General features: G+C 39.9%; 1 protein-coding gene across 5 annotated transcripts in view; it reads right to left on the bottom strand.

Annotated features, from left to right (window-relative positions):
- Positions 1–25,091, bottom strand: part of cacna2d3a (calcium channel, voltage-dependent, alpha 2/delta subunit 3a) — a 797,416-nt gene that overhangs the window by 115,468 nt on the left and 656,857 nt on the right. For 4 of the 5 annotated variants that reach the window (XM_072280402.1, XM_072280403.1, XM_072280405.1 and 1 more), the window contains 4 exons: positions 24,782–24,826; positions 24,356–24,418; positions 2,294–2,364; positions 563–638 (listed from right to left, as the gene is read on the bottom strand). In XM_072280402.1, the coding sequence (XP_072136503.1) occupies positions 563–638; positions 2,294–2,364; positions 24,356–24,418; positions 24,782–24,826 (255 nt within the window). The remainder of the gene's footprint in view (positions 1–562; positions 639–2,293; positions 2,365–24,355; positions 24,419–24,781; positions 24,827–25,091) is intronic. The other variant, XM_072280404.1, reaches the window with a different exon arrangement.

The raw sequence follows: 25,091 nt of genomic DNA, 5'->3' as shown, positions 1-25,091 counted from the left end.
TTGTTTTAATGAAATTAGCTTCATTGTTTTCAGATCTTTTTATAAAAAATTGAATCTAAATTCTCCAATGTTTGGTTGGATGCTCTACAGATATTTAATCTAGAGTTTTTAGATTGGTAATTAACTAAAGTAACTACTGCAATATTGTAATCCTAAGATTACAATTAGTTATTTTTAAAAAATTATTTGTATGGAGCTACAGTCAGAAAAGACAGAAAATGTCATTGCATTTACAATGTTCCTATTTATTAAGATTAAAAAGGTACAATATATCCCAAAGCAATTATCTATACATAGCTGGTGTAAGCAGTAACAATATCAATATGTTAACTACAAACAGTAAGACTCCATTTTCACATTGTCAACATCCTTATGCCACAAAAATTAAATAAATGATTTTTTAAAATTTTAAGATTGCTAAAATTCATTTGAAGATCTAATAATGGGAACCTATTGAACTTTTTGAAATTGTCAAACCCCTACAAAAACATAACACCCCTAATTTGATTTCTTCCCTCAGTCTCAGTATATGGAGCATTTCTGTCACGCTCACTCTACTTACATCCAGTAAGCTATGTGCACTGTCGCTATTGTCTACGGTTGTTCTACACATGGCTTGGTAGTCATAAAGTGTTACTCTAAAAAAGAAAAGCAGAAAACTACTTAATGGGAAAAGAAACACAAGCAGATATTAAAAACCAAAATGAGAAACAATACGTCAACAACGAACTACCATAACATAAAATAATGGAACTGAAGAAAAGAGACAAAATACAATAGATCAAGGCATAGTAACAAATATAAAACACTATCACAATAAAAGTGTTCTTCCGCAAGGGATTGGTGAACATTCTCACCATCCAATGAGTTCAGGAAAGCCAGAGGTTACAAACACATAATAATTTCCGTGCGGCAGACATTGATGGAAACGAGCTGGGTAACTAGACTTTCATTGGACAGGTGCTTCCTTATCCAATCCAAGTAACGAGAACTACAGTAGGTTGCTGATTGTCCTGAACCTGCAGGAACACATTACTTATAAAATGTACTTCTAATTTAATCAGCATTAGTTTCAAAGCGTTATTCAGTTCTGAATAGGCTGCTGTGGTGTGATGTTTTATTCTATTGGCAGAATAATCCTTTTAAAGAAAGTTATTTGTTAACATCAGGCCTGCGTTGGTGGCTTCTATGCATGGTTTCTTCTCTAGCGGAGAGTTACAATATTCAAACAACAAAACATCAAGATTTTACGCTTGTGAAATATGATTTAAAATTCAGCATAGGAGAAAAATGTTGGCATATCCTTTTCAGCTTGCAAACTTCTACCCATCTCCAAAGTTCCTATTCTTTGTTGAGGGAATGTACTGTGGTTTGCCATCTCCATGAGCATATCCCCAAAATATTATGTCTGGATCTGTCCAACCAGTTACAAAATCCTCAGAAAGCTGCTTCTGTAACTCTTAGCCCAGCAGAAATTCTTCAAAATTCCTGTTCTTCTAATCTTTGGAGGCTGTCCATAGCACATGGAGTAACAAAGGAACTTAGTTGGCAGTGGCAGGGAACATGACCAAACCAATATGTTACAATCTTCATATTATCAATCATCCAAGAACCTAGCTCTGACTTTATTTTCTTAATCTTATTTGAGCTTATTTAAGCTGTCGCAAACTCGAAGCTACTTGGAATATTGGTAGAGTGGATGGCAATATTAACTAACATAGGAGCTATGAAGAAGCTAAGAGAAAGTTCCCTTACAAAGAGTTCATTCTGAGGGGTTCCCGGCTACAACTGGAAGGGAAAGAGAATGCTAGAGCTGGAGAGATGCAAGGGCACAAGGTTTCTTCTGCTGGCCAACCATGTTAAAAATGTCTGCCTTAACAGATGTATACTTGCTATTCTTCTCAGTTAAAAGTCCATTATAACATAGAAGACATTATCAGGTCACAAGATTTTAATGCTACTTATCCCATTCCTCTGTGTCAACAGCTATTCTGAACAATTTTCTTGCTGACTTAAAAGGAGCTTCAAGCTCTGAATGCATTGTGTGAATTATCCACTGACCTTTTTCATGTTGGACAGGTTGAGATACAATCAGGGATTTACAATGGAGAATTAAATTCCCATACACTGGAATCATTAAAGAAATAATCCTGATTATCTTGTTCAGTTTTATTTGTTGAATATATTACCCTAATAAAGAAATATTTAGAATCATTGTAATTTTTAATACAATATTTGGAAAGTGACTCAAATATAAAGCAGATGGTTTAGTTCCATCATGGATTATTCTTACCGTTTAAATGAGCCCATCATTAATAGTTTGCTCATAACAGCTCCTTCCACTTCACCAAAAAATGTCCCAGTCTAGGAAGAAAAGAAACAAGCAATTTTAAGGGGATTGAAAAGTACGAAATTCAAAGTGACTAAGACTTGTGTTTGACGTTTTCTAATGTGACAGTTACAAAGATAGGTTTTGGAGAGCTCATTAGCATTCAGAAATCACAGAAAACCCAAAAGTCAAGAAGGTTTATGAAAATAATGCACTGCATGAAAGATCAGACAAGGAAGCCAATACTACACATGAATTATGTAGCGCACAGGTTTTAAAACAGATCTATAAATTTTCTAACGCAATGTGAGGAAGTATAAGTAACAGCTTTAAATATGCCATGTGGCAAGGAATTATTTATCAAGAAATAAATATTTCACATGATGTATAAATATCTGTTCCATCAAAGGGTTTGTCACTTTATAAAATGTGCTTTCTGATAATAACAGAAGGGATTAAAGTGCAATCTCAAATAGGAATTGAATAGTGCCTTTTGGAAATGATCACCACTTGGAAAGTAAAATATTTTAACCAGGTACAGCAGAGCTCGGAAGACTTGTATTCTTTATTAAACGACATCTATTTTGACATAAGTGAAGTCCCTTTAGAAGAAATTTGCATCAGTAAAATGTTAAATCAAACATAGGCTGATGTAGAAATATATAGAAGTTTTTATAAAAGAGTTTATTTAGATTTCAATTATCTTCATATTAGGTTTCCTCTTATGGTAACTCCAGGTTAATTTTTACTACAAAAAGTTGTCCTCAGTACACAGTCCGCTGTGCGCAATGTGATAGTTGCTGCACATTACATTACACTTCTTGAGTTTTACTGAGATGAACTGAATTTTAGAATTGAAATACAACCAATAACTAACTGGTTTACATATTCAGTACATATATTCAGTGGCCACTTTATTAGATACAGAAATGGAACCTGATATGGATTTCTGCTGCTGTAGCCCATCCATTTCAACGTTCGACGTGTTGTGCATTCAGAGATGCTCTTCTGCGCACCACTGTTGTAACGCATAGTTACTTGAGTCACTGTTGCCTTCCTGTCAGCTTGAATGAGTCTCATCTCTCTCATTAACAAGGCATTTTCGCCCACAGAACTGCCGTTCACTTTATGTTTTTTGTTTATTTCTCTGTAAACTCAAGAGACTGTGGTGCATGAAAATCCCAGTCACTTAGATCACATTTCCTCCCTACTCTGATGTTTAGTTTGAACAACTGAAGATCTCGACCAAGTTCGCTTACTTTGTGTGTGGAGTTGCTGCCACATGATTAGATATTTGCATTAGCAAGTGTGCAGGTGTACCTAATAAATTGGCCATTGAGTGTATATCTAAGGGTGAAGATTAAGCCTTTCAGAACTTACGGAATTCGCATCCATAGCAAAGCTAAAACATTGATAGAGTTTATAAATTGAGGTAAATGAGAATCTTGACCTAACTTTTTAAAACCTTTGGCATTACTGTGCTCTGTACATCATACTGTACTTTTTTTTTATGTAAAAATAAATGTTTTTTTCTGTCAGAAATGATTATGTGAATAAAAACTGGTCCTGTGATATTATACAAGATCATTTAATTCAGGGGTTTCCTACCTTTTTTATGCCATGGATCAATACCTATTAAGCAAGAGGTCCATGGATCCCAGATTGGGAATCCTGATCTAATTCATCAGGTTGGTTGAAAATTTTCATTAAGGTATCACCCATTCCATTTCACATTGTAGCTAAAGGTGATGTGAAAAAAGGGCACATTGTTATAAATATTATCTTAGCTTATAATGCATATTTTTGTATGTCCATCGCCATTCTGTGTATTTCATACTGATATACTGGACGACAAAGCTTTTGTTTCCAGAATACTTCTGGGTGTATCTTATGGATTTTGGGCTGCTGATCATGAAAATCACCATGAAAGTTCCCTATTCAGCATGACTTTTGTTTAAATTGCCTATATTTGTTATTTCTATTCTTAATTCATCAGAATAACTGATGCCAAGATTAAGGAAGGCATTTTCGTTGGTCCAGATATCAAGCAGGTCATTAATGACAGGCAATACAAGGAACCTCTAGTGGGACTGGAGAAAATTGCATGGAAGGTATTCAAAGATGTTGTTGAAACTTTTCTTGGCAACTACAGAGCACCAAACTATGTGCAGCTGGTTAACAACATGCTTCAAGCATTCGAAACCATGAAGTGCAACATGCCACTAAAAACTCATTTTCTGCATTCCCATTTAGACTTCTTCCCTGAAAATCTTGGCACTGTCAGTGACAAACATGATGACAGGTTTCACCAGGACGATGCAGTCATGGAGAAACTGTATCAGGGCAGCTAGAATCCATCAAAGCTGGCTGATTATTCTTGGACACAAGTGAGAAGCCTCAGACACTGAGTACAAATGAAGATGGCGGTGTGACGCAGCGCGCACAGCTGTCTGGTGAAATGATATCGTATTTGTAAGTAGGATGCCGTGCACAATTCTGATTTGATGGAGACAGACGCGAGAAGGCACAGAAGAACATCTGCAGAAATTTCTGAAATGCCCAGTTCGCTGCCACTGCTACTGTGCAATCGAGAATCTCCGGAGGGAAGGCCCCAAAATCCCCGGCTTTGCCTGCTGCTGGCAACTGAGGCTGGAGTCGAAGCGTTTGGCAAGATGGTGCTTGGTGCTTGGTGTCGGAGGGCTGGTCAGAGCTCGAAGCTTTCGGACGACTCAGAGTCGGACTGTGTTCGGGCATGGCAGGGACAGTTTTCTTCCTTCTCCTGTCTGCGTGAGATGTGGGACTTTCGAGAGACCTTGAACTTTTTTACTGTGCTCACGGCCTGTTCTTCATCAAGTTATGGTATAGTTGCACTGTTGTAACTATATGTTATAATTACAGGGTTTTTGTTAGTTTTTCAGTCTTGGTCTGTCCTGTGTTTCTGTGAAATCACACGGGAGGAATATTGTATCATTTCTTAATGCATGCATTACTAAATGTTAATAAAAGAGGACTGCATGTCCTCATAATCTAATATAAAATAATCAATAAAACATTTTTAGCTTAGTTGAACTATTGCAAAGCATCAGCATCATTATGCAATTAAATGCGTTATATTCAATAAAAGTTAATTTCTTGTTTCTCCAAATTCCTACATGATACAAGTAGCCCGAAATTATATTTGTATTCTGCTTCAAGTGGTCTATCATAAACAAAAAATATTCTGAGGAAACAACATGTTTGAAAAAAAATTGTTGTCCAGTGATTTTATCCCTGCTTTGCTTATAATTTTATGTGAAGATGTGTATGCATATATTAGACTGGACTATGGCAAAATTCATTCATGCCTTGTTTTCATCTCCACCACTCTCTGCCCTGTGCACCATCATCTGACCTTCAGCTTGTTCCAGACCTCCATCCTGCAACACACAGAACTAGAAGTCAAAGCTGTGGTCAGTATTAGAGGGCAGGTCAGGGCTCCGATAATCCCAATTCTCCTTAAAGTTCTCGACAAGCTATGAAGTTGAAATAGAACAACATAAAGCTATGTTATTCCAGTGGCAAATCACTGAACAAGATTTGCACACTCTGTACAAAGGCTTTTCCTCTGTTAGTTCCACAATTGCAAAGAGCATCCAGGTTGGTAATAATTAGATAAGAGACAAAAGGAAAGGTTGGGATAGACTAGATGGATATGGGGACAAGGTCTAAGGGAAGGACAATGGAAATTAGAGGCCGCTGGGATGATACGGTTGAGTCAGCTGGACAAGTGATCAGAAACCAAGGACACAAAGAGTGAACTCAAGGAAAACCACTTAAAGAAAACATTTGTTAGTCTCCCCAAATTCATTATTTCATCAGTTGTGGACCAGATAAGGGTGGGTTTCTTTTAACTGAGACAAAGCAAACCTTTCCCTTCAATTTAATGCTGTTTTAGCATGATTACTAATTAGTGTCCACAGACCTTGAATGTGCACAAGACTTTTGTGCAAGTTCCATAGAGTCATACTGTTTGGGGAAAAAAAAAATCTCTTTGCCCAACTTGCCCACGTTGACCAAGTTGTCCATCCTAGCTAGTTCCTCTGCATTTGCCCCACAACCTTCTAAACTTTTCATCTCCATGAACCCGTCCAACTGTCTCATAAAAGTTTGTATTGTACCTGCCTCAGCCTTTTCCTCTGGCAGCTCGTTTCATACAAGTACCAGTCTCTGTGTAAAACATTGTTCCTCAAACTCTTATTAAAGCTTTCTCTTCTCACCTTAAACTTGTACCCTGTATTTCATCAACTCTGGGGGCAGCAACGTGGAGTGCAATAACCCTATCTATGCCCCATCATGATCCCTATAGCATCATCTCAGTTTCTCCTGCAGTCCAAGAAAGAATATCCTAACTTGTCCAATCTCTCCCTTAAAAAGTCTCTCAAGCTCACTCCCTACCCTCAACCCATATTCTAAAGGTCCATCCATTTTCGCCTTAAAAATGTTCAAAAACTCCATCTCCACGTGGAAGTCAAGGAACAAATATCTGAAAATGTTCTTCCCGCCCATTCAGATAAAACTTCATTGTGTAAAGCTGTATTCCGATTCTGATTTATTTATGAGGTGTACATCAAAACATGCAATGAAATATGTTGATTGTATTAACTGTTATGTACCCCTAGGGTTCATATTTTCAGTGGACTGTCACTTTACAAGAGAGATTGATTTGATGGGCAATCAATGTTCTGGTTTCCCTGCAGCTTGTTTTGAATATACAAGGACACGCAGGCACACACGGATTCGGACACTGGATGAGCTTTTTGTGCCCACAGAAGGGTGGATTTTTGGAGGATCAATTGGAAGAATCGATCAGTGGCTCTTGTAGTGTGGAAAAGGAGTGACCGGTGGGAAGTTATCAATGTGTCCAACCCTTGCCTGGGTCGATAGCTTTACCACAGAAGATGGTCTCCTTGTGATCACATTCAGATAGTTTAAAGGATTTCGGAGGACAACGGAGGATTGACGGCATTGGCTTACCTGGAGAACTATATCTCTTATCTCTATCTCTATCTCTCTCTCTCTCTCTATCTCTCTCTCTATCTCTCTCTCTATCTCTCTCTCTATCTCTCTCTCTATCTCTATCTCTCTCTCTATCTCTATCTCTCTCTCTCTCTCTCTCTCTCTCTCTCTCTCTCTCTCTCTCTCTCTCTCTCTCTCTCTCTCTATCTCTCTCTCTCTCTCTCTATCTCTCTCTATCTCTCTCTATCTCTCTCTATCTCTCTCTATCTCTCTCTATCTCTCTCTATCTCTCTCTATCTCTCTCTATCTCTCTCTATCTCTCTCTCTCTCCGAACTGGACTGACTTTGTTTACCTACCATTGTAAGACTGTATCAATTACCACCTAAGCTTGAAGAAGTTTGGGTTTATACAAATGTATTTCCACTCTATATATGCATAATCTCTGCTAACCTGTTTGGTTTCTCTGGTTTTATGATACTTTATTAAGTAGTTACTAATAAGATAAAATTAGTTAACAGCAAAACCAGACTCCAGGTGTGTTCCATTTCTGCTGGTTCTTTAACCTATTACGGGGTATGTACATAACAATTAATAAAAACATAGAAAACCTACAGCACAATACAGGCCCTTCAGCCCACATGGTTGTGCTGAACCTGTCCTTACCTTAGAAATTAATAGGCTTACCCATAGCCCTCTATTTTTCTAAGCTCCATGTACCTATCCAAAAGCCTCTTAAGAGACCTTATCGTATCCTCCTCCACCACCGTTGCCGGCAGCCCATTCCACGCACTCACCACTCTCTGCGTTTAATTTATATTAAAAAAAAAACTTACCCCTGATATCTCCTCTGTACCTACTCCCCAGCACCTTAAACTTGTGTCCTCTTCTGGCAACCATTTCAGCCCTGGGAAAAAGCCTCTGACTATCCACACAATCAATGCCTCTGATTATCTTATAAACCTCTATCAAGTCACCTCTCATCCTCTGTCGCTCCAAGGAGAAAAGGCCGCACTCACTCCTGTTTTCATAAAGCATGCTCCCCAATCCAGGAAACATCCTTGTAAATCTCCTCTGCACCCTTTCTATGGTTTCCACATCCTTCCTGTAGTGAGGCAACCAGAACTGAGCACAGTACTCCAAGTGGGGTCTGAGCAGGGTCCTATATAGCTGCAACATTACCTCTTGGCTCTTAAACTCAATCCCATGATTGATGCAGGCCAATACACCGTATGCCTTCTCAACCACAGAGTCAACCTGCGCAGCTGCTTTGAGTGTCCTATGGCCTCGGACCCCAAGATCTCTCTGATCCTCCACACTGCCAAGAATCTTACCATTAATACTATATTCTGCCATCATATTTGACCAACCAAAATGAACCACTTCACACTTATCTGGGTTGAACTCCATCTGCCACTTCTCAGCCCACTTTTGCATCTTATCAATGTCCCACTGTAACCTCTGACAGCCCACCACACTATCCACAACACCTCCAACCTTGGTGTCATCAGCAAACTTACTAACCCATCCCACCACTTCCTGATCCAGGTCATTTATAAAAATCATGAAGCGTAAGGGTTCCAGAACAGATCCCTGAGGCACACCACTGGTCACCGACGTCCATGCAGAAAATGACCCATCTGCAACCACTCTTTGCTTTCTGTGGGCAAACCAGTTCTGGATCAACAAAGCAATATCCCCTTGGATCCCATGCCTTCTTACTTTCTCAATAAGCCTTGCATAGGGTACCTTATCAAATGCCTTGCTGAAATCCATATACACTACATCTACCGCTCTTCTTTCATCAATGTGTTTAGTGACATCCTCAAAAAATTCAATCAGGCTCATAAGGCATGACCTGCTCTTGACAAAGAAGCCATACTGACTATTTCTAATCATATAATACCTCTCCAAATGTTCATAAATCCTGCCTCTCAGGATCTTCTCCATCAAATTACCAACCACTGAAGTAAGACTCACTGGTCTATAATTTCCTGGGTTATCTCTACTCCCTTTCTTGAATAAAGGAATAACATCTGCAACCCTCTAATCCTCCAGAACCTCTCCCATCCCCATTGATGATGCAGAGATCATCGCCAGAGCCTCAGCAGTCTCCTCCCTTGCCTTCCACAGTAGCCTGAGGTACATCTCATCTGGTCCCAGCGACTTATCCAACAATGCTTTCCAAAAGCTCCAGCACATCCTCTTTCTTAATATCTACATGCTCAACCTTTTTAGTCTGCTGCAAGTCATCACTACAATCACCAAGATCCTCTTCCATAGTGAATACTGAAGTAAAGTATTCATTAAGTACCTCTGCTATTTCATCCAGTTCCATGCACACTTTCCCACTGTCACACTTAATAGGTCCTATTCTTTCATGTCTTATCCTCTTGCTCTTCACACACTTGTAGAATGCCTTGGGGTTTTCCTTAATCCTGCCCGCCAAGGCTTTGTCATGGCCCCTTCTGACTTTCTTAATTTCCTTCTTAAGCTCCTTCCTGTTAGCCTTATCTCCAACATTACCTAGTTCTCTGAACCTTTTGTAAGCTTTTCTTTTCTTCTTGACTAGATTTATTACAGCCCTGGTACACCATGGTTCCTGTACCCTACCATAACTTCCCTGTCTCATTGGAACGTACCTATGCAGAACTCCACACAAATATCCCCTGAACATTTGCCACATTTCTTCTGTACTTTTCCCTGAGAACATCTGTTCCCAATTTAAGCATTCAATTTTCTGCCTGATAGCCTCATAATTCCCCTTACTCTAATTAACTGCTTTTCTTACTTGTCTGTTCCTATCTCTCTCCAATGCTATTGTAAAGGAGATAGAATTATGATCACGATCTCCAAAATGCTCTCCCACTGAGAGATCTGACACCTGACCAGGTTCATTTCCCAATATCAAATCAAGTACAGTCTCTCCTCTTGTAGGCTTATCAATATATTGCGTCAAGAAACCTTCCTGAACACACCTAACAAACTCCACCCCATCTAAAACCCTTGCTCTACTGCCAACTGATGCCAACTGATATTTGGGAAATTAAAATCTCCCATCACGACAACTCTGTTATTATTATACCTTTCCAGGATCTGTTTCCCTATCTGCTCCTCGATATCCCTGTTACTATTGGGTGGCCTCTAAAAAACACCCAGTAAGGTTATTGACCCCTTCCTGTTCCTAACTTCCACCCACAGAGACTCTGTACACAATCCTTCCATGTCTTCCTCCTTATCTATCTCTGATGAACAGTGCCATAGCCCCACCCACCTCTTTTGCCTGCCTCCCTGTTCTTTCTGAAACATCTAAAACCCGGCACTTGAAGTAACCATTCCTGTCCCTGAGCCATCCAAGTCTCTGTAATGGCCACCACATTATAGATCCAAGTATTGATCCATGCTCTAAGCTCTTCCACTTTGTTCACAATACTCCTTGTGTTAAAATAGACACATCTCAAACCATCGGTCTGAGGGTGTCCCTTCTCTATCACCAGCCTATCCTCCCTCACACACTGTCTCCAGGCTTTCCCCTATTTGTGAGCCAACCGCCTTTTCCCCAGTCTCTTCAGTTCAGTTCCCACCCCGCAACAATTCTAGTTTAAACTTTCCCCAGTAGCCTTAGCAAACCTCCCCACCAGAATATTGGTCCCCCTGGGATTCAAGTGCAACCTGTCCTTTTTGTATAGGTCAGACCTGCCCCAAAAGAGGTCCCAATGATCCAGAAATCTGCATCCCTGCCCGCTGCTCCAATCCCTCAGCACGCATTTATCCTCCACCTCATTCTATTCCTATACTCACTGTCACATGGCACAGGCAGTAATCCCGAGATGACTATCTTTGTGATCCTGCTTCTCAACTTCCTTCCTAACTCCCTGTAGTCTGTTTTCAGGACCTCTTCCCTTTTCATACCTATGTTGTTGGTACCAATATGCACCACGACCTCTGGCTGTTCTCTCTCCCACTGCAGAATATCGTGGATGCGATTTGAAACATCCCGGACCCTCGCACCTGGGAGGCAAACTACCAGTTTCTTTCCTGTGTCCACAGAATCGTCTGTCTGACCCCCAACTATACAGTCCCCTATCACTACTGCCTTTCTCTTCCTTTTCCTACCCTTCAGAGCCACAGGGCTGGACTCTGTGCCAGAGGCACAGCCACTGTTGCTTCCCCCAGGTAGTCTGTCCCCCTCAACAGTACTCAAAAAGGAGTACTTATTGTCAAGGGTTACAGCCACAGGGGTACTCTCTAGTACCTGACTCTTCCCCTTCCCTCTCCTGACTGTTACACACTTGTCTGTCTCCCATGGCCCCGGTGTGACCACCTGCCTAAACTTCTTTCTATCACCTCCTTGCTCTCCCTGACCAGATATTGGTCATCGAGCTGCATCTCCAGTTCCCTAATGCAGTCCCTTAGGAGCTGCAGCTCGACACACCGGGTGCAGATATGGCTGTCCGCGAGGCTGGGAGACTCCAGGACTTCCCACATCTGACATCAAGCACAGAAAACCAGCCTCACACACATACTTCCTTTCCACGATTAACACAGATAAATCTACTTCACGTTGTTACCGCCTAAGCCCGTTGAGCCAAAGCCCTATCACTCTACTACCTCACACTCCGCTGCCTGCTGGATATGGCGGTCTTCTTTTTAAATTTTTCCCTCTCTACTAGCTGATGTCACATGCCTGCGCAGTCTTGCCTGTCTTTTACCCTGAGTAGTAAAATGCCTTCACTCCGGAAATCCTTAGCCGTTCCACTTGCAACCTTCTTGTTCCGAGTACATCCAAGGATATGCTGAGGGAAGTTGCAAGTGTTGCCACACATTTCAGTAACAACATAGCAAACCCACAATGCTTGGCGGAATAACACAGAGCACAGCAAGTGACAAGACAGCAGAACTAGCCCCCTTCCTTCCTCTCACCCATCTACCCTAGTCACTCATGAACTGTTCATTATATCGTCATGAGTGCTAGGGTGCCCAAAATGTTGCCTGAAATATGTGTAGCGTCCTGTACCACATCACTGCATCTCTCTGATGTCCTCTGGGATGAACGTGTCACAGGTCTAATCCTCTTGTGAGACTTCTCTGGATTCAGAGAGACCATAGATCCACACATACCATACATTTCCTCTGTCTGGCAGCTACCCACATTGATAGGCTGGCTGGATGCTCGGTAGAAAAGTCAGAGGCAATAAAATGCATGATCGGATCTCCTGGGGGACCGTAATGGAATTTGAGATTTGGGAAAAAGAGGTAAAGCCGTTACTGTCAGTGAGAAAAAGTGATCATCAGAGGAAAGCTGAAGATTTCCTTGAGAACTGGGTTCAGCTCCAAAAGGATCAACCTTATTTAATAGGCATCTCCTTGTAGCAGAGCTTGCCGCTGACATGGAAATCATGATTGGCTAGTGGAAGAAGGGTTTCCTTTATGAGATTACTGAAGCACTTGTGTCTGAATGAATGTTTCACCATTTTCTTTCAGTTAGATTCTAGATTTGGGTAAGACTATCTCCATCAAGACGTGACTGATTTTGTCCACAGTAAATTCAATCTTTCAGGGTGAAGAAGTGTAAAGAGGAGACATTGTGAAACTGAATTAGATTTTAAATATCAGAGGAAAAAGCCTTACTTGCTGAATGTCATGAAGTGGTAAGAGGTGGTATAAAACCAAAGGAAATACAGGCTAAAATGTGAAACCTGGTTGAAATCTTGCCAAGAGAAATAAATGCTTTGATGAAAGAGATATAAAGAAGTGTGAAACGAAGCATGCAATGAATATCAAAGCAAAATGAGCATTATGCAATGAATAAGGTAGTCAGGAACAATTTGAGAAAGGTATTGTAAATGAAAATGAGGAAAATGCAGAGAAGTTGAATAATTACTTTGCAACAATCTTCACAGAAAAGGAAAATGACATAGTTAGGAAATTAAGAGTGAATCAAATGAACCTCACCAAAAGTGGCACGTCAGCTGAATGGGGCATTTAAAGCAACTGGGTGAGAACACCGAAGATGTACCAACAATATTCTTCCATGTTTTCTTGTTCCAAAACCAATTTCTTTAAAAGCTATACAGTCACTATAATATTTAAGGAACCTGAAAGGGAATCCAAAGAATTATAGACCAGTTACCCTGCAATCTTTTGTTGGCAATTAGTACAGACCATAATTAAGAACAGCCACATAGAAAATTTTCAGTTGATCAGAAAAAGCTATCATGCATGTTGAATCTTACAGGAAGTTTTGAAAAGGTGGCTGAAGGAGATGATGAACAAAGTTAGTTCATTCTATTTATCTTGATTTGATTAAAGAAGAATGTTAACACTTGTGAGATAAAAAAATATGTATTTGATTGAATGGTAATAAAAATAGGAATAATGAAATGGTTTTCTAATCAGTAGTGCGCCACTAGTGAAATGAAGCATGCAAAGAAAATCAAAGCAACATCAAAATATTGCCATTATGTAAGGAATAAGGTGGCCAGGAACAACGTGAGAAGGGTATTGTAAATGAAAATGAGGAAAATGCAGAGAAGTTCAATAATTACTTTGCAATAATCTTCACAGAAAAGGAAAACTATATCTTAAAGAAATTAAGAGTGAACCAAATGAACGTCACCAAAAATGGCATGTCAGCAGGATCAGGCATTTAAAGCAATTGGGTGAGAACACTGAAGGTGTTTTCTTGTTCCAAAAGTGATTTCTTTAAAAGTTATACACTCACTATACTATTTAAGAAATGTGAAAGGGAATCCAAAGAATTATAGACCAGTTACCCTGTTATCTCTTGTTGGCAATTAGTACAGACCATAATTAAGAACAGCCACATAGAACATTTTCAGTTGATCAGAAAAAGCTATCATGTTTCGGTGAAGGACAGAGCATGCATGATAAATCTTACAGGAAGTTTTGAAAAGGTGGCTCAAGGAGATGATGAACAAAGTTAGTTGATTTTACTTATTTTGATTTGATTAAAGAAGGAAGTTAATACTCATGAAATTTTAAAAAATACATTTGATTGAATGGTAAAAGAGACCAAAAACAGGAATAACGAGACAGTTTTCTGATTAATGGTCTATCACTGGTGGAAGAACCTGAGTGGGGGGGGGCAACCACATATCTAAGTGTTCTGATTAAAAACTTGATAGCACGATTAGCAGTGTAGATGGAAGCATAATGTTACAGAGAGGTACAGATGGATTAAATGCTTGGACAATGAAATTCAGTGTCAGCAAATATGAGTCAATCCATTTGGAACATAAAAATAGACAAATAGTAGTAACAGTGTAATTCAAAACAGATAAATTCTCAGACATATTAACTTGTCAACAGGTACAGGAAACGGATAGAAGCAAATTGAATGCTGGCCTTATCCAGAAGCAGGAATACATGGAGACAGAAGGAATGCTGAAGCTACAGAACAGCTTGGTTAAATCACTGTGAGCAGTTCTGACCGCCATATCTCAACGGCACAGCTTCATGAGTGTTGCAGCTTCTATTTATCAGGATGAAGCTTGGATCCCAAGGATACATTACTCCGGGGGTTCCCAACCTTTTATATGCCATGGACCAAAACCATTAAGCAAGGGGTCCATGGACCCCAGTTGGGAACGTCTGAATTACTCATACTAGGATGGTATAGACTGGAATATAAAATATTCTATAGTATGCTTCACCACTGTCAAGTGTCTATGATACTTCAAATTCCACAATCCCAATATTCTTCTGGCCAGCCACTAATCAGCCATCATTCTTAAAATCCATCTCATTAAGAACCTGCTGATCATGTCTTATTTAACCCCATGTTCTACTTATCAAATAACCCCCGTCATCTGCTCCCAGGGTACCTCGAAAATAGAATAAAGATTTTTGTGTTTAAATTGATTCTTGCCTTTTCTAACTTTGATCTGCTTAGCTTTCCCCAGCTCTATTTCTGCCCTCTCCCTGGTCCCAAAGAACTCCCTATCTCTCTGACATAAGAAAACTATTTCCCCCCCTCCTCGTCTTGATGTTAAAGAGCCTTCAGGTCATACAGGGTCACTTTTCTAGAATTCCTCCCATGAACATCTCTAACGTTCCAGCACCCACTTGAACTTGAAAATCAATCTTCTTGTCAAAGCCTGTCAACATTTTGAAGTTCAATGCAATATTATTTTTTGTTGATAATTACGTTTCTGCTCCTTTTAGTTCTCAAAAAATAAAAATAATTTCAGGAATTATTATTCTGCAAGAGAGTTGAATTAGACTTTTATGGATATCAGGAGGCAAATGGTTTTAAGCTATAATTTTACTCACTGTAAAGGATTACCAAAGTGAATTCAGGGAATTTGGGTATTTCCTTTAAACCATGGTAGTGCAGTGGTTCACACTATTACAGCTCAGGGAGTTCTGGAGTTCTGAGTTCAATTTGGGTGCCGTATTGTAAGGAGTTTGTATGTCCTTTCCATGGAATGCACGAATTTTCCCCGGTTTCCTCCCACAGTCCAAAGACGTACCCAGTGGGTTAATTGGTCATTGTAACTTCTCCCGTGATTAGGTTAGGGTTAATTGGGTTTGTCTGGGGTTGCATGGCATAGTGCGAAGGTTCAGAAGGATTAACTCCGCGCTATATCGCTAAATAAATAAATTCCTATTCTCTTTGGATGGAATGACATGATCAAGTGGAAATCATATCCTTTGTGAAATGAAACATAGATCAGTTTCCTTGGCAATATTACTGGGATTACCTACACTTCGCCAGCAATTAAACTTAATTCAGCCATGCAGTTCAGTAAATTACATGACTTTGAAAATGGGTTATTCAGGATAGATGAATACATTGATTTGATCAAAATGCAACAACTGGCTTCTAATCGAGGCAATTTATATTGAATGCCTTTGCATTATTATTTGAAAACTGATATGTGCAATAGTGAGGAATTAATTGAGGAATCTGATGAAAAATTAAGTAAAATTAAAGACTGCTTCAATTTTATTTTAAGTGTTCTTTTCATTAAATATGAAACCTGCTTATGGGATGGTATTTCAGTGGGAAATCTGATTATATAATCTCCAAATCAACACATAATGTGTGTTGGAAATAGGAAACACATGGATTTCCCGTCACGAGGTTATTTGCATGAAGACCAATTACTCCTGTTCAAGCATGATTAAAAAATTTATTTTGTCTTTATTTTATTTGAGTGTCTATTTGAACATTGGATTATGGATGGGCAAGACCCTCCTTCTGTTTCCAATTCCAGTTTAGGCTGAAATTTCAGAGCAGAGATCAAAAAACATTTAGCTATTTGACTATGTCAAATATTTTGATCTTTCTAAATTTAATATAACTGTTTATTTAAAAAAATATTTTTTAGTTTTTAGGAATGCTTCTATAAGGAACCAATTATTGAATTGAATTGAACCAATGGATTGAATTAAAAAAATGTAACATCTCTCAGTTGTTTCAAGAGTTTGCATTTAGTTGTGGGAAATTAATCCCAAGTATAATTAAATCCATTCTTTTCCATGCCTGATGTTATGAACACATTATATTTTATTGCAAGCCTACAAACAATCCACAATCACTTAGGTTATTTAAAATACTACTCAATCTTCCATGGTGTTGCTCAAAAAATAAACACATATTCAATACAATTTGGAATTCTGAAAAATTCTAAATAATTACTTTGGATTGGTCTTCTCAATAGAAGACAAGAAAACATCCCAATATTTATGGAAAATCAAGGGCCTACAGGGAGGGACAAAACAAAAAAAAGCCAGCCCTATTATCAAAAAAAAACAGGAAAATGAAGTTGTATGGATTAGTTGGCTTGCAATCTAGGATCTGATCAGGCTGCAGAGTTGCAAAGATAGCAAGTGCACTAGTTGTAATCTACCAAAATTTCTTGGATTCTGGAGAGGTCTTAGAAGACTAGAAGACCATAATAGTAGCTCCACTTTTCAAAGAAAGGACGAAAGAGAAAACATGAACTAAAGACCAATCATCCAAATATCTGTCATTGTGTAAGTGCTGGAGTTCATTATTGTCGGAGCCTTGTGCTCTTCTCCATCTACATCGTATTCTGTGTTGTGCATTTATTATGTTTATTATGGTAGTTAGTTACATGGGTGGGGTGTGATGGAAACAAAGGGAATAAGTCGTGTATTCATGCTTTGTTCTGGGCAGTTTGGTTCTGGGGACTGCCGGGTGTCATATCTTTTGTTGTCTGCTTAATTTACATTTAATTGCATCAGTTCAAGGTTGTTTGTTTTGCTAGTTGCTAATAAAGGACTGAATACATTTCTTCAACTTCGTGGAAAACTATAATTTGATTGAACGGAGGACAGTTCAGACAAGATAACTCCCTGTGTGGTCACTGGCAGTGGCATCGGTTTATTAGAATATCCGCTTCAATTATTAGGAGACAATATCAGGACATTGAGAATATCATAAGGCAAATAAGCAAATGATTTTATGAAAGGGAAATTGTGCCTGATAAATTTGCTGGACTACTTTGAGGACATAAAGAATAGAATGGACATACGGAATGTAATATGTTGGAATTTCCAGAAGGCATTTGATAAGATACCACATAAAAGATTACTACACAATAATGCTTGTAATTGCAAGTAATATATTAGCACAGACAGAGCAACAGTAAACAGAAAAGGTGAGTCAGGAAAATGGGTGATTTTTGGACTGGCAATCAGCTTCAATGTGATACTGGGGAAAAATAGGAAATAATGGAATTACTTAGCAGATCAGGCTGCACCTGTGGGAAGAAAAATAGAGTTAGCATTTCAGGTCAAAGATCATTAATGTCCATGATCATGACCCTGACCCTATAACAGAGTTAGCATTTCAGGTCAAAGATGACGGATGTCCATGATCATAGACTGCAGATGCAAAGCGGATCACAGATGTGCATGGTCATGTCCATGACCATAGACTGCAGATGCAAAGCAGATCACAGATGTGCATGGTCATGTCCATGATCATAGCCTGCAGATGCAAAGCAACCTGATGGGCCAGATGGCCACTCTGTACTGTTCTTCAGTTTGAGTTATTGGATTGGTTAAGGGAGAGAAAGAGTTTAATTGCTTGAGTTTTTGTGGCGGGGGGAGCTGAAATGACAGAAAAACAGATTCAATTGCTTTTATTATATTGCCGAATAATTCTTTTTAATCCACCTATACGCGCAAAAAACATCTAAAAATGAATGTATGTAATATAGTATATAACATTGCTGTTTATTTAATCAATCAGCATTACATTTAGACATACTAATCACATCAATAACAGATAAAAAGATTAATTAGTGTATGGTAGCACAGGGTTAACATAGAACCACCTGAATCATGCTTAAAACAATGTCATTACTTTGACAACTTAGATATAAAATGACAAGACATTTGGAAATATTTTAATTAGGAATGTGAACTGCATACACCGTTTAATAATATTGTATTGGAAACATCTGAACAACTGTCAGAGTCTGTTACATTGCTCACAAAGATGTCCGTGCGCAGAAAGTTCAACATTAGATTATGATTATATAAAAATTCACATTAATACCACAATTCTAACCACAAAAAGGAAATAGCCAACATTTGTTTGATTTGCAAATGGGAACATATTGTGAATTTATTCTGAGTCACCAATTTCTGTCAAGTGTAGATAAACATTTGGGCATTTTTGGCCATGAATTTGTAACTAACTTGACTTTGAATGCAAAGTTGATTTGAATTGCTACAGCATCTGCGATATCAGGGAATGAATTATACTTAAGAATACCTTTTATAATTTTAATGATTTTACTGAGAAATTCATCCCCAATTGGGAAAACTAAACACAACAGATAGCTGCAACAGCATGTTGTATCTTGACTCCCAAATCAATTGCAGCGTGTTCATGGAATAAATGAGGCTGTCACTTCTGTATAGTGCATTTTGTGCTACCAACTTGCCATCAATTTTTTTTCGTTTTTATCTGAGTGATTTACTTGCTGCTACAACGTGCGCGCGTGTGCGCACGCGCGCACACACACACACACACACACACACACACACGGTCTTTTGAAGACCCTGACCTGCAGTTACACGCTGACTTCGGTTCTCTGGGGAAATGGGACCTGCTTGCTTTCAGAGCCTCACGATTGGCCGCTTTTCAATACGCCAAGGATGTGGCCTGGAAGACTAGCACGCTTTCAGGGTGCCAGATTTACGTGGCTCTGGAGGCGGGTGGATTTGAGATCGGTGATGCCGTCTGATGTGTCGTGGGAGTACATGGAAGATCAAAAGCAACGAGCTGGCTGCTGGCTGTGTGCTGAGAGACCCGAGTTCTTTGGGCACAGAGATCGGAAAAAGTGACGCAACAGACTTTTAACACCATAAATTGGCTTGTTGTTTTTATTATGCCTCCCCACTCGCTGTGAAATGGGGATATCTCTTTTTCCATTATTAGGGAGAGAGAGAGAGCCTGTGGTATGTCGAATTACTGGGCGAACGAGTAGTCCTAGGTGTACTGCAAGTCTGTGTCTTTAATGATGCTTCGCTGCATGCTTGAGTGCTTGGTGGAGGGTGCAAATGCTTTTTTGCTGGTGGGGGAGAGGGCTCGTCACTTTGTGCTACTTACACATGGGGAGGAGCTGGGGGTGCTTTGGGGCTCTAACATTTAACTGCCATTCATTCTTTGGGGATGTTTGCAAAGAAAAAGAATTTCAGGATGTATATCGTATACATTTCTCTGACATTAAATGTACATATTGAAACACACACACATATATATACAGGTTTCCCCCACCATCCGAAGGTAGAGCGTTCTTATGAAATAGTTCGTAAGCTGGAATGTCATAAAGCGAAGAAGCAATTACCATTTATTTATATGGGAAAATTTTGTAAGCGTTTGCAGACCCAAAAATAACCTACCAAATCATGCCAAATAACACATAAAACTTAAAATAACAGTAACATATAGTAAAAGCAGGAATGATATGACAAATACACAGCTTATATAAAGTAGAAATACTTTTCCACAATCATCGCCTGAACTGTTCTCCGTAGCGAAAATCTCAGGCAAGCGCCCTTGACAAAAACAGGACGCAAGCACTCTCCAGTAACCTTTAAGCTATGAAGCTGCCAAATCATACCAAATAACACATTAAAAATACACTGCTGATATAAAGTAGAAATAACGTATGTACAGTGTAGTATCACTTACCGGAATTGGGAAAGCGCAGAGCACACTGATGATGGTGTGTTAGACTTGTTGGAGTTTGGGTGGTGCAGTGGCCCCCACCCTCCAGGCCCCCGAGTGATACATTGCTGTGAAGCATGCAGTGGTCCAGCGGTGGCCGGGACACATCCAGCACACCTTTAAGAAAAAACCCGAAATAAACATGCTAATTAATTAGGTGCCGCCGGCACATAATTGTCGGCCCAGATCAGTGCCAATTGCCCATTGTGTTGCCTCTGATCTCGGCCGACAATTACGTGTCGGGCGGCACCTAATTAATTAGCATGTTTATTTCGGCTTTTCTCTTAAAGATGTGCTGCGTGTCTCCCGGCTACTGCTGCATTCTCCACGAATCGGTATCTGTCTGCGGCCTGCATGTTAGGGTGGTGGGACACTGGGGTGTCATCTCATCGTCTGTTTCCATTAGAGCAGGCAGCTCACCTTCTCCTATGACTGTCCGCCTCGATGTTGAAGGTCGAGGTTCGTTGTCTGCTGCGGCTGATGTGGAAGGCTTGCTTGACTGCTGAGCCTCGCGCATTTTTAGATCATACAGTTCTTTGTAAGCACTCAAACCATCCTGCAAATATCCCCTAAACCAACGTACTCTTTCAAAATTAAAGTCGTACTTTATTATTACTCATTCGGTTTCGATTGTTATTCTTTCCTCTTCCAGTTGCATCAGCTCTTCATCTATCAGTTCTTGGTCATGGGATGCCAAAACCTCTTCAACATCATCTTCGTCAACTTCCACAAGCCAAACTCACTTAGTCCTTACTTCGTTCACCACAATCAAAATGCTCAATTATGTCTAGTTTTACGCTAAGTGTAACACCCTTACGAGCTCTTTCAGGCTTTTCCGATACCATAGAACTCATCTTGCAAACGGCTGCTTACAGGCACGTGTTTAAGCAATGCTGGCGAAAATGCCGTTCCGAATCTGGGGGACAGCGGCTGATCAGGGCGCGCGCTGCTTTTTTCATAACAGTGAAAACACCTTCTGTTAGCGAAAACAGGGTACTAATATAAGTCTTTCATAACAGTGAGGTTTCGTAAAGCGAACGTTCGAAAAACGGGGAACACCTGTATAGCTAGGGTGCCTAAGACTTTTGCACAATACTGTAGTAATTGCGTCCTGCTGCCACAAAAAAATATTCATGATATATGCGAGTGATGATAAACCTGATACTGATATGGGTCTCTATTGTGGACTGAGAGTAGGAAGGGGACAGGGAGGGGAATCATGGTTGGGAAAAGGGGAAGGGTGAGGGGAGGGAGCGGAAAGCACCAGAGAGACCATTCGTAATGATCAATAAACCAATTGTTTGGAATCAAATGACCGTGCCTGGTGTCTTCGGGCTTGGTGTGTCTGCACCCATGCCACCCTCCTCGCCTAGCACCCCTTCTCTGCCACCTGACCCACACCCCTCACGCAACACTCCACCCTTGCCATTCCCAACATCCTTTGTAAATCCCGCCAGATTTATAAACTCGCTATTCGGTCCATGTTGCCAAATATAATACTGTGTAAAAGTCTTTGGCCTATATGTGGCTAAGACTTTTGCACAGCACTCTATATGTTTATAAACAGATCTGAGAACTTAAAGTTTTTTGAGCTCTTACTTATAAATACAAAAGAGGTGGTGAAATTAATCTAATCTCCTTGATGGGAGACATGCACTTAAGATAGCTCAATTCAGTCAGCACCCATTTTGATTTGTACTTTATTTTTAGGTGGCCAAGACTCCTTCCTGACTAAAGCTAGTCGATGCAAATTTAGATCTTAAGATATCATTCAGACCCAGTGAAAAGTTTAAAAATGCAGGGCACTTATATTCTACTGCACAGTTTTGAGCTGAGCAAAGCCACTTGGCCAACAAGCTAAAAGGAGGTCCCACCTATCTTTAAAATAGTCCTTCTCAAAGTGATGACATGTATCCAGCCAATCACCTATCAGGCACAAGATCTGGGGCAACAGATTCAGAAATAATTATGACTCTTCAACTATCAGGCTCCAGAACTAGGGTAGATTATTTCACTCACTTCAACACTGGACTGATTCCACAACCAGGAATTGGTCCTACTTAAGGCTCTGCAACTCATCTTCTTAATATTATTTATTACTTTTTTTCATATTGCACAACTTTTACACATTAGTTGTTTGTCACTCTTTGTGTGGTTTTATTTCATTGATTCTATTGTATTTCTTTGCATCTTCTGTGAATCTCCACCAGAAAATGAATCTCAGGGTAGTGTGGGTGACGTACGGTATGTAAACATAGAACATAGAATAGTACAGCACAGTACAGGCCCTTTGGCCCACAATGCTGTGCCAACCCTCAAACCCTGCCTCCCATATAAGCCCCCACCTTAAGTTCCTCCATATACCTGTCTAGTAGTCTCTTAAACTTCACTAGTGTATCTGCCTCCACAACTGACTCAGGCAGTGCATTCCACGCACGAGCCACTCTCTGAGTCAAAAACCTTCCTCTAATATCCCCCTTGAACTTCCCACTCCTTACCTTAAAGCCATGTCCTCTTGTATTGAGCAGTGGTGCCCTGGGAAAAAGGTGCTGGCTATCCACTCTATCTATTCCTCTTATTATCTTGTACACCTCTATCATGTCTCCTCTCATCCTCCTTCTCTCCAAAGAGTAAAGCCCTAGCTCCCTTAATCTCTGATCATAATCCATACTCTCTAAACCAGGCAGCATCCTGGTAAATCTCCTCTGTACCCTTTCCAATGCTTCCACATCCTTCCTATAGTGAGGCGACCAGAACTGGACACAGTGCTCCAAGTGTGGCCTAACCAGAATTTTATAGAGCTGCATCATTACATCGCGACTCTTAAACTCTATCCCTCGACTTATGAAAGCTAACACCCCATAAGCTTTCTTAACTACCCTATCTGCCTGTGAGGCAACTTTCAGGGATATGTGGACATGTACCCCCAGATCCCTCTGCTCCTTCACACTACCAAACATCCTGTCATTTACTTTGTACTCTGCCTTGGAGTTTGTCCTTCCAAAGTGTACCACCTCACACTTCTCCGGGTTGAACTCCATCTGCCACTTCTCAGTCCACTTCTGCATCCTATCAATGTCTCTCTGCAATCTTTGACAATCCTCTACACCACCAACCTTTGTGTCGTCTGCAAACTTGCCAATCCATGCTTCTACCCCCACATCCAGGTTGTTAATAAAAATCACGAAAAGTAGAGGTCCCAGAACAGATCCCTGTGGGACACCACTAGTCACAATCCTCCAGTCTGAATGTACTCCCTCCACCACGACCCTCTGCCTTCTGCAGGCAAACCAATTCTGAATCCACCTGGCCAAACTTCCCTGGATCCCATGCCTTCTGACTTTCTGAATAAGCCTTCCGTGTGGAACCTTGTCAAATGCCTTACTAAAATCCATATAGATCACATCCACTGCACTACCCTCATCTATATGTCTGGTCACCTCCTCAAAGAACTCTATCAGGCTTGTTAGACATGATCGACCCTTCACAAAGCCATGCTGACTGTCCCTAATCGGACCATGATTCTCTAAATGCCCAGAGATCCTATCTCTAAGAAGCTTTTCCAACAGCTTTCCCATCACTGGTCTATAATTACCCGAACTATCCCTACTACCTTTTTTGAACAAGGGGACAACATTCGCCTCCCTCCAATCCTTTGGTACCAAACCTTGATAATAAATTTACTTTAAACTTTGAACTTTAAATGGCACAAAATAGATGGATGCAAATTGCTTCTGTACTTCATTACTTTCAAAGTTTTACTTGCCAGAGGTGGTATTCTATTGTAAAAGCTTACCTCAGCATAACTTTCCGACACCAAAATAAATCCATTATTATCTATGAGGTAACAATTTATTATCTGCAAACATAAAATATTGAAATATTTGTAACATATTGTCAAAAAGAAGCAATTTTGCATTAAGGTATCATGATTTCACAATCTGAGATAAAGCTACAATTGATAATGAAATAATTAACAAAATAAAGTGAATTACTTTATTGTATATTAAACACTTATTCAGCAAAACGTTTAGTCTAGTAATGGGACTGTGCCTGTAAAGATCCTGTTGCAGTGTGTTCTGCACAAGTCTAACAAAATGGTCTGCTGGCCTCATTAGGAAAGTTTCCCAAACCATATGTCTGTTAAGTGGGTGTGACATGATCTGATTTCTAGGCCCATATACTTTAAGTATAGGTTGGCGAGGCCAACTAATGTGCTTACCTCATCATCACAGCTAATACTGCATTTTCCATCAAGTGAAGCACACTGTAACAGAAGATAACATTGTAAACACTCAGAATAAATAACAGCATGCCCCATAAGTTATCATTCAAATATGTTTAAATATTGCTCATCAGAAAGTTGGCAAGATCCAGTTCAAACATGTCACTACTCATTTTAAAACAGCAGGTTGAATGCAGAACTGGACTTAGAAGATATCTTCATCTTGCCAGGAGTGCTGGCACCAGTGCCAAGACTGGCTTCACTCTCTCCACTAAACATGCTGGGATTAATTGCCAGAGGCTGATAA

This window comes from Mobula birostris, chromosome 16 (genome assembly GCF_030028105.1).
Source record: "Mobula birostris isolate sMobBir1 chromosome 16, sMobBir1.hap1, whole genome shotgun sequence".
Lineage (NCBI taxonomy): Eukaryota > Metazoa > Chordata > Chondrichthyes > Myliobatiformes > Myliobatidae > Mobula > Mobula birostris.
Note: the sequence above shows the minus strand (reverse complement) of the source record. Positions and strands in the feature narration are given on the sequence as shown.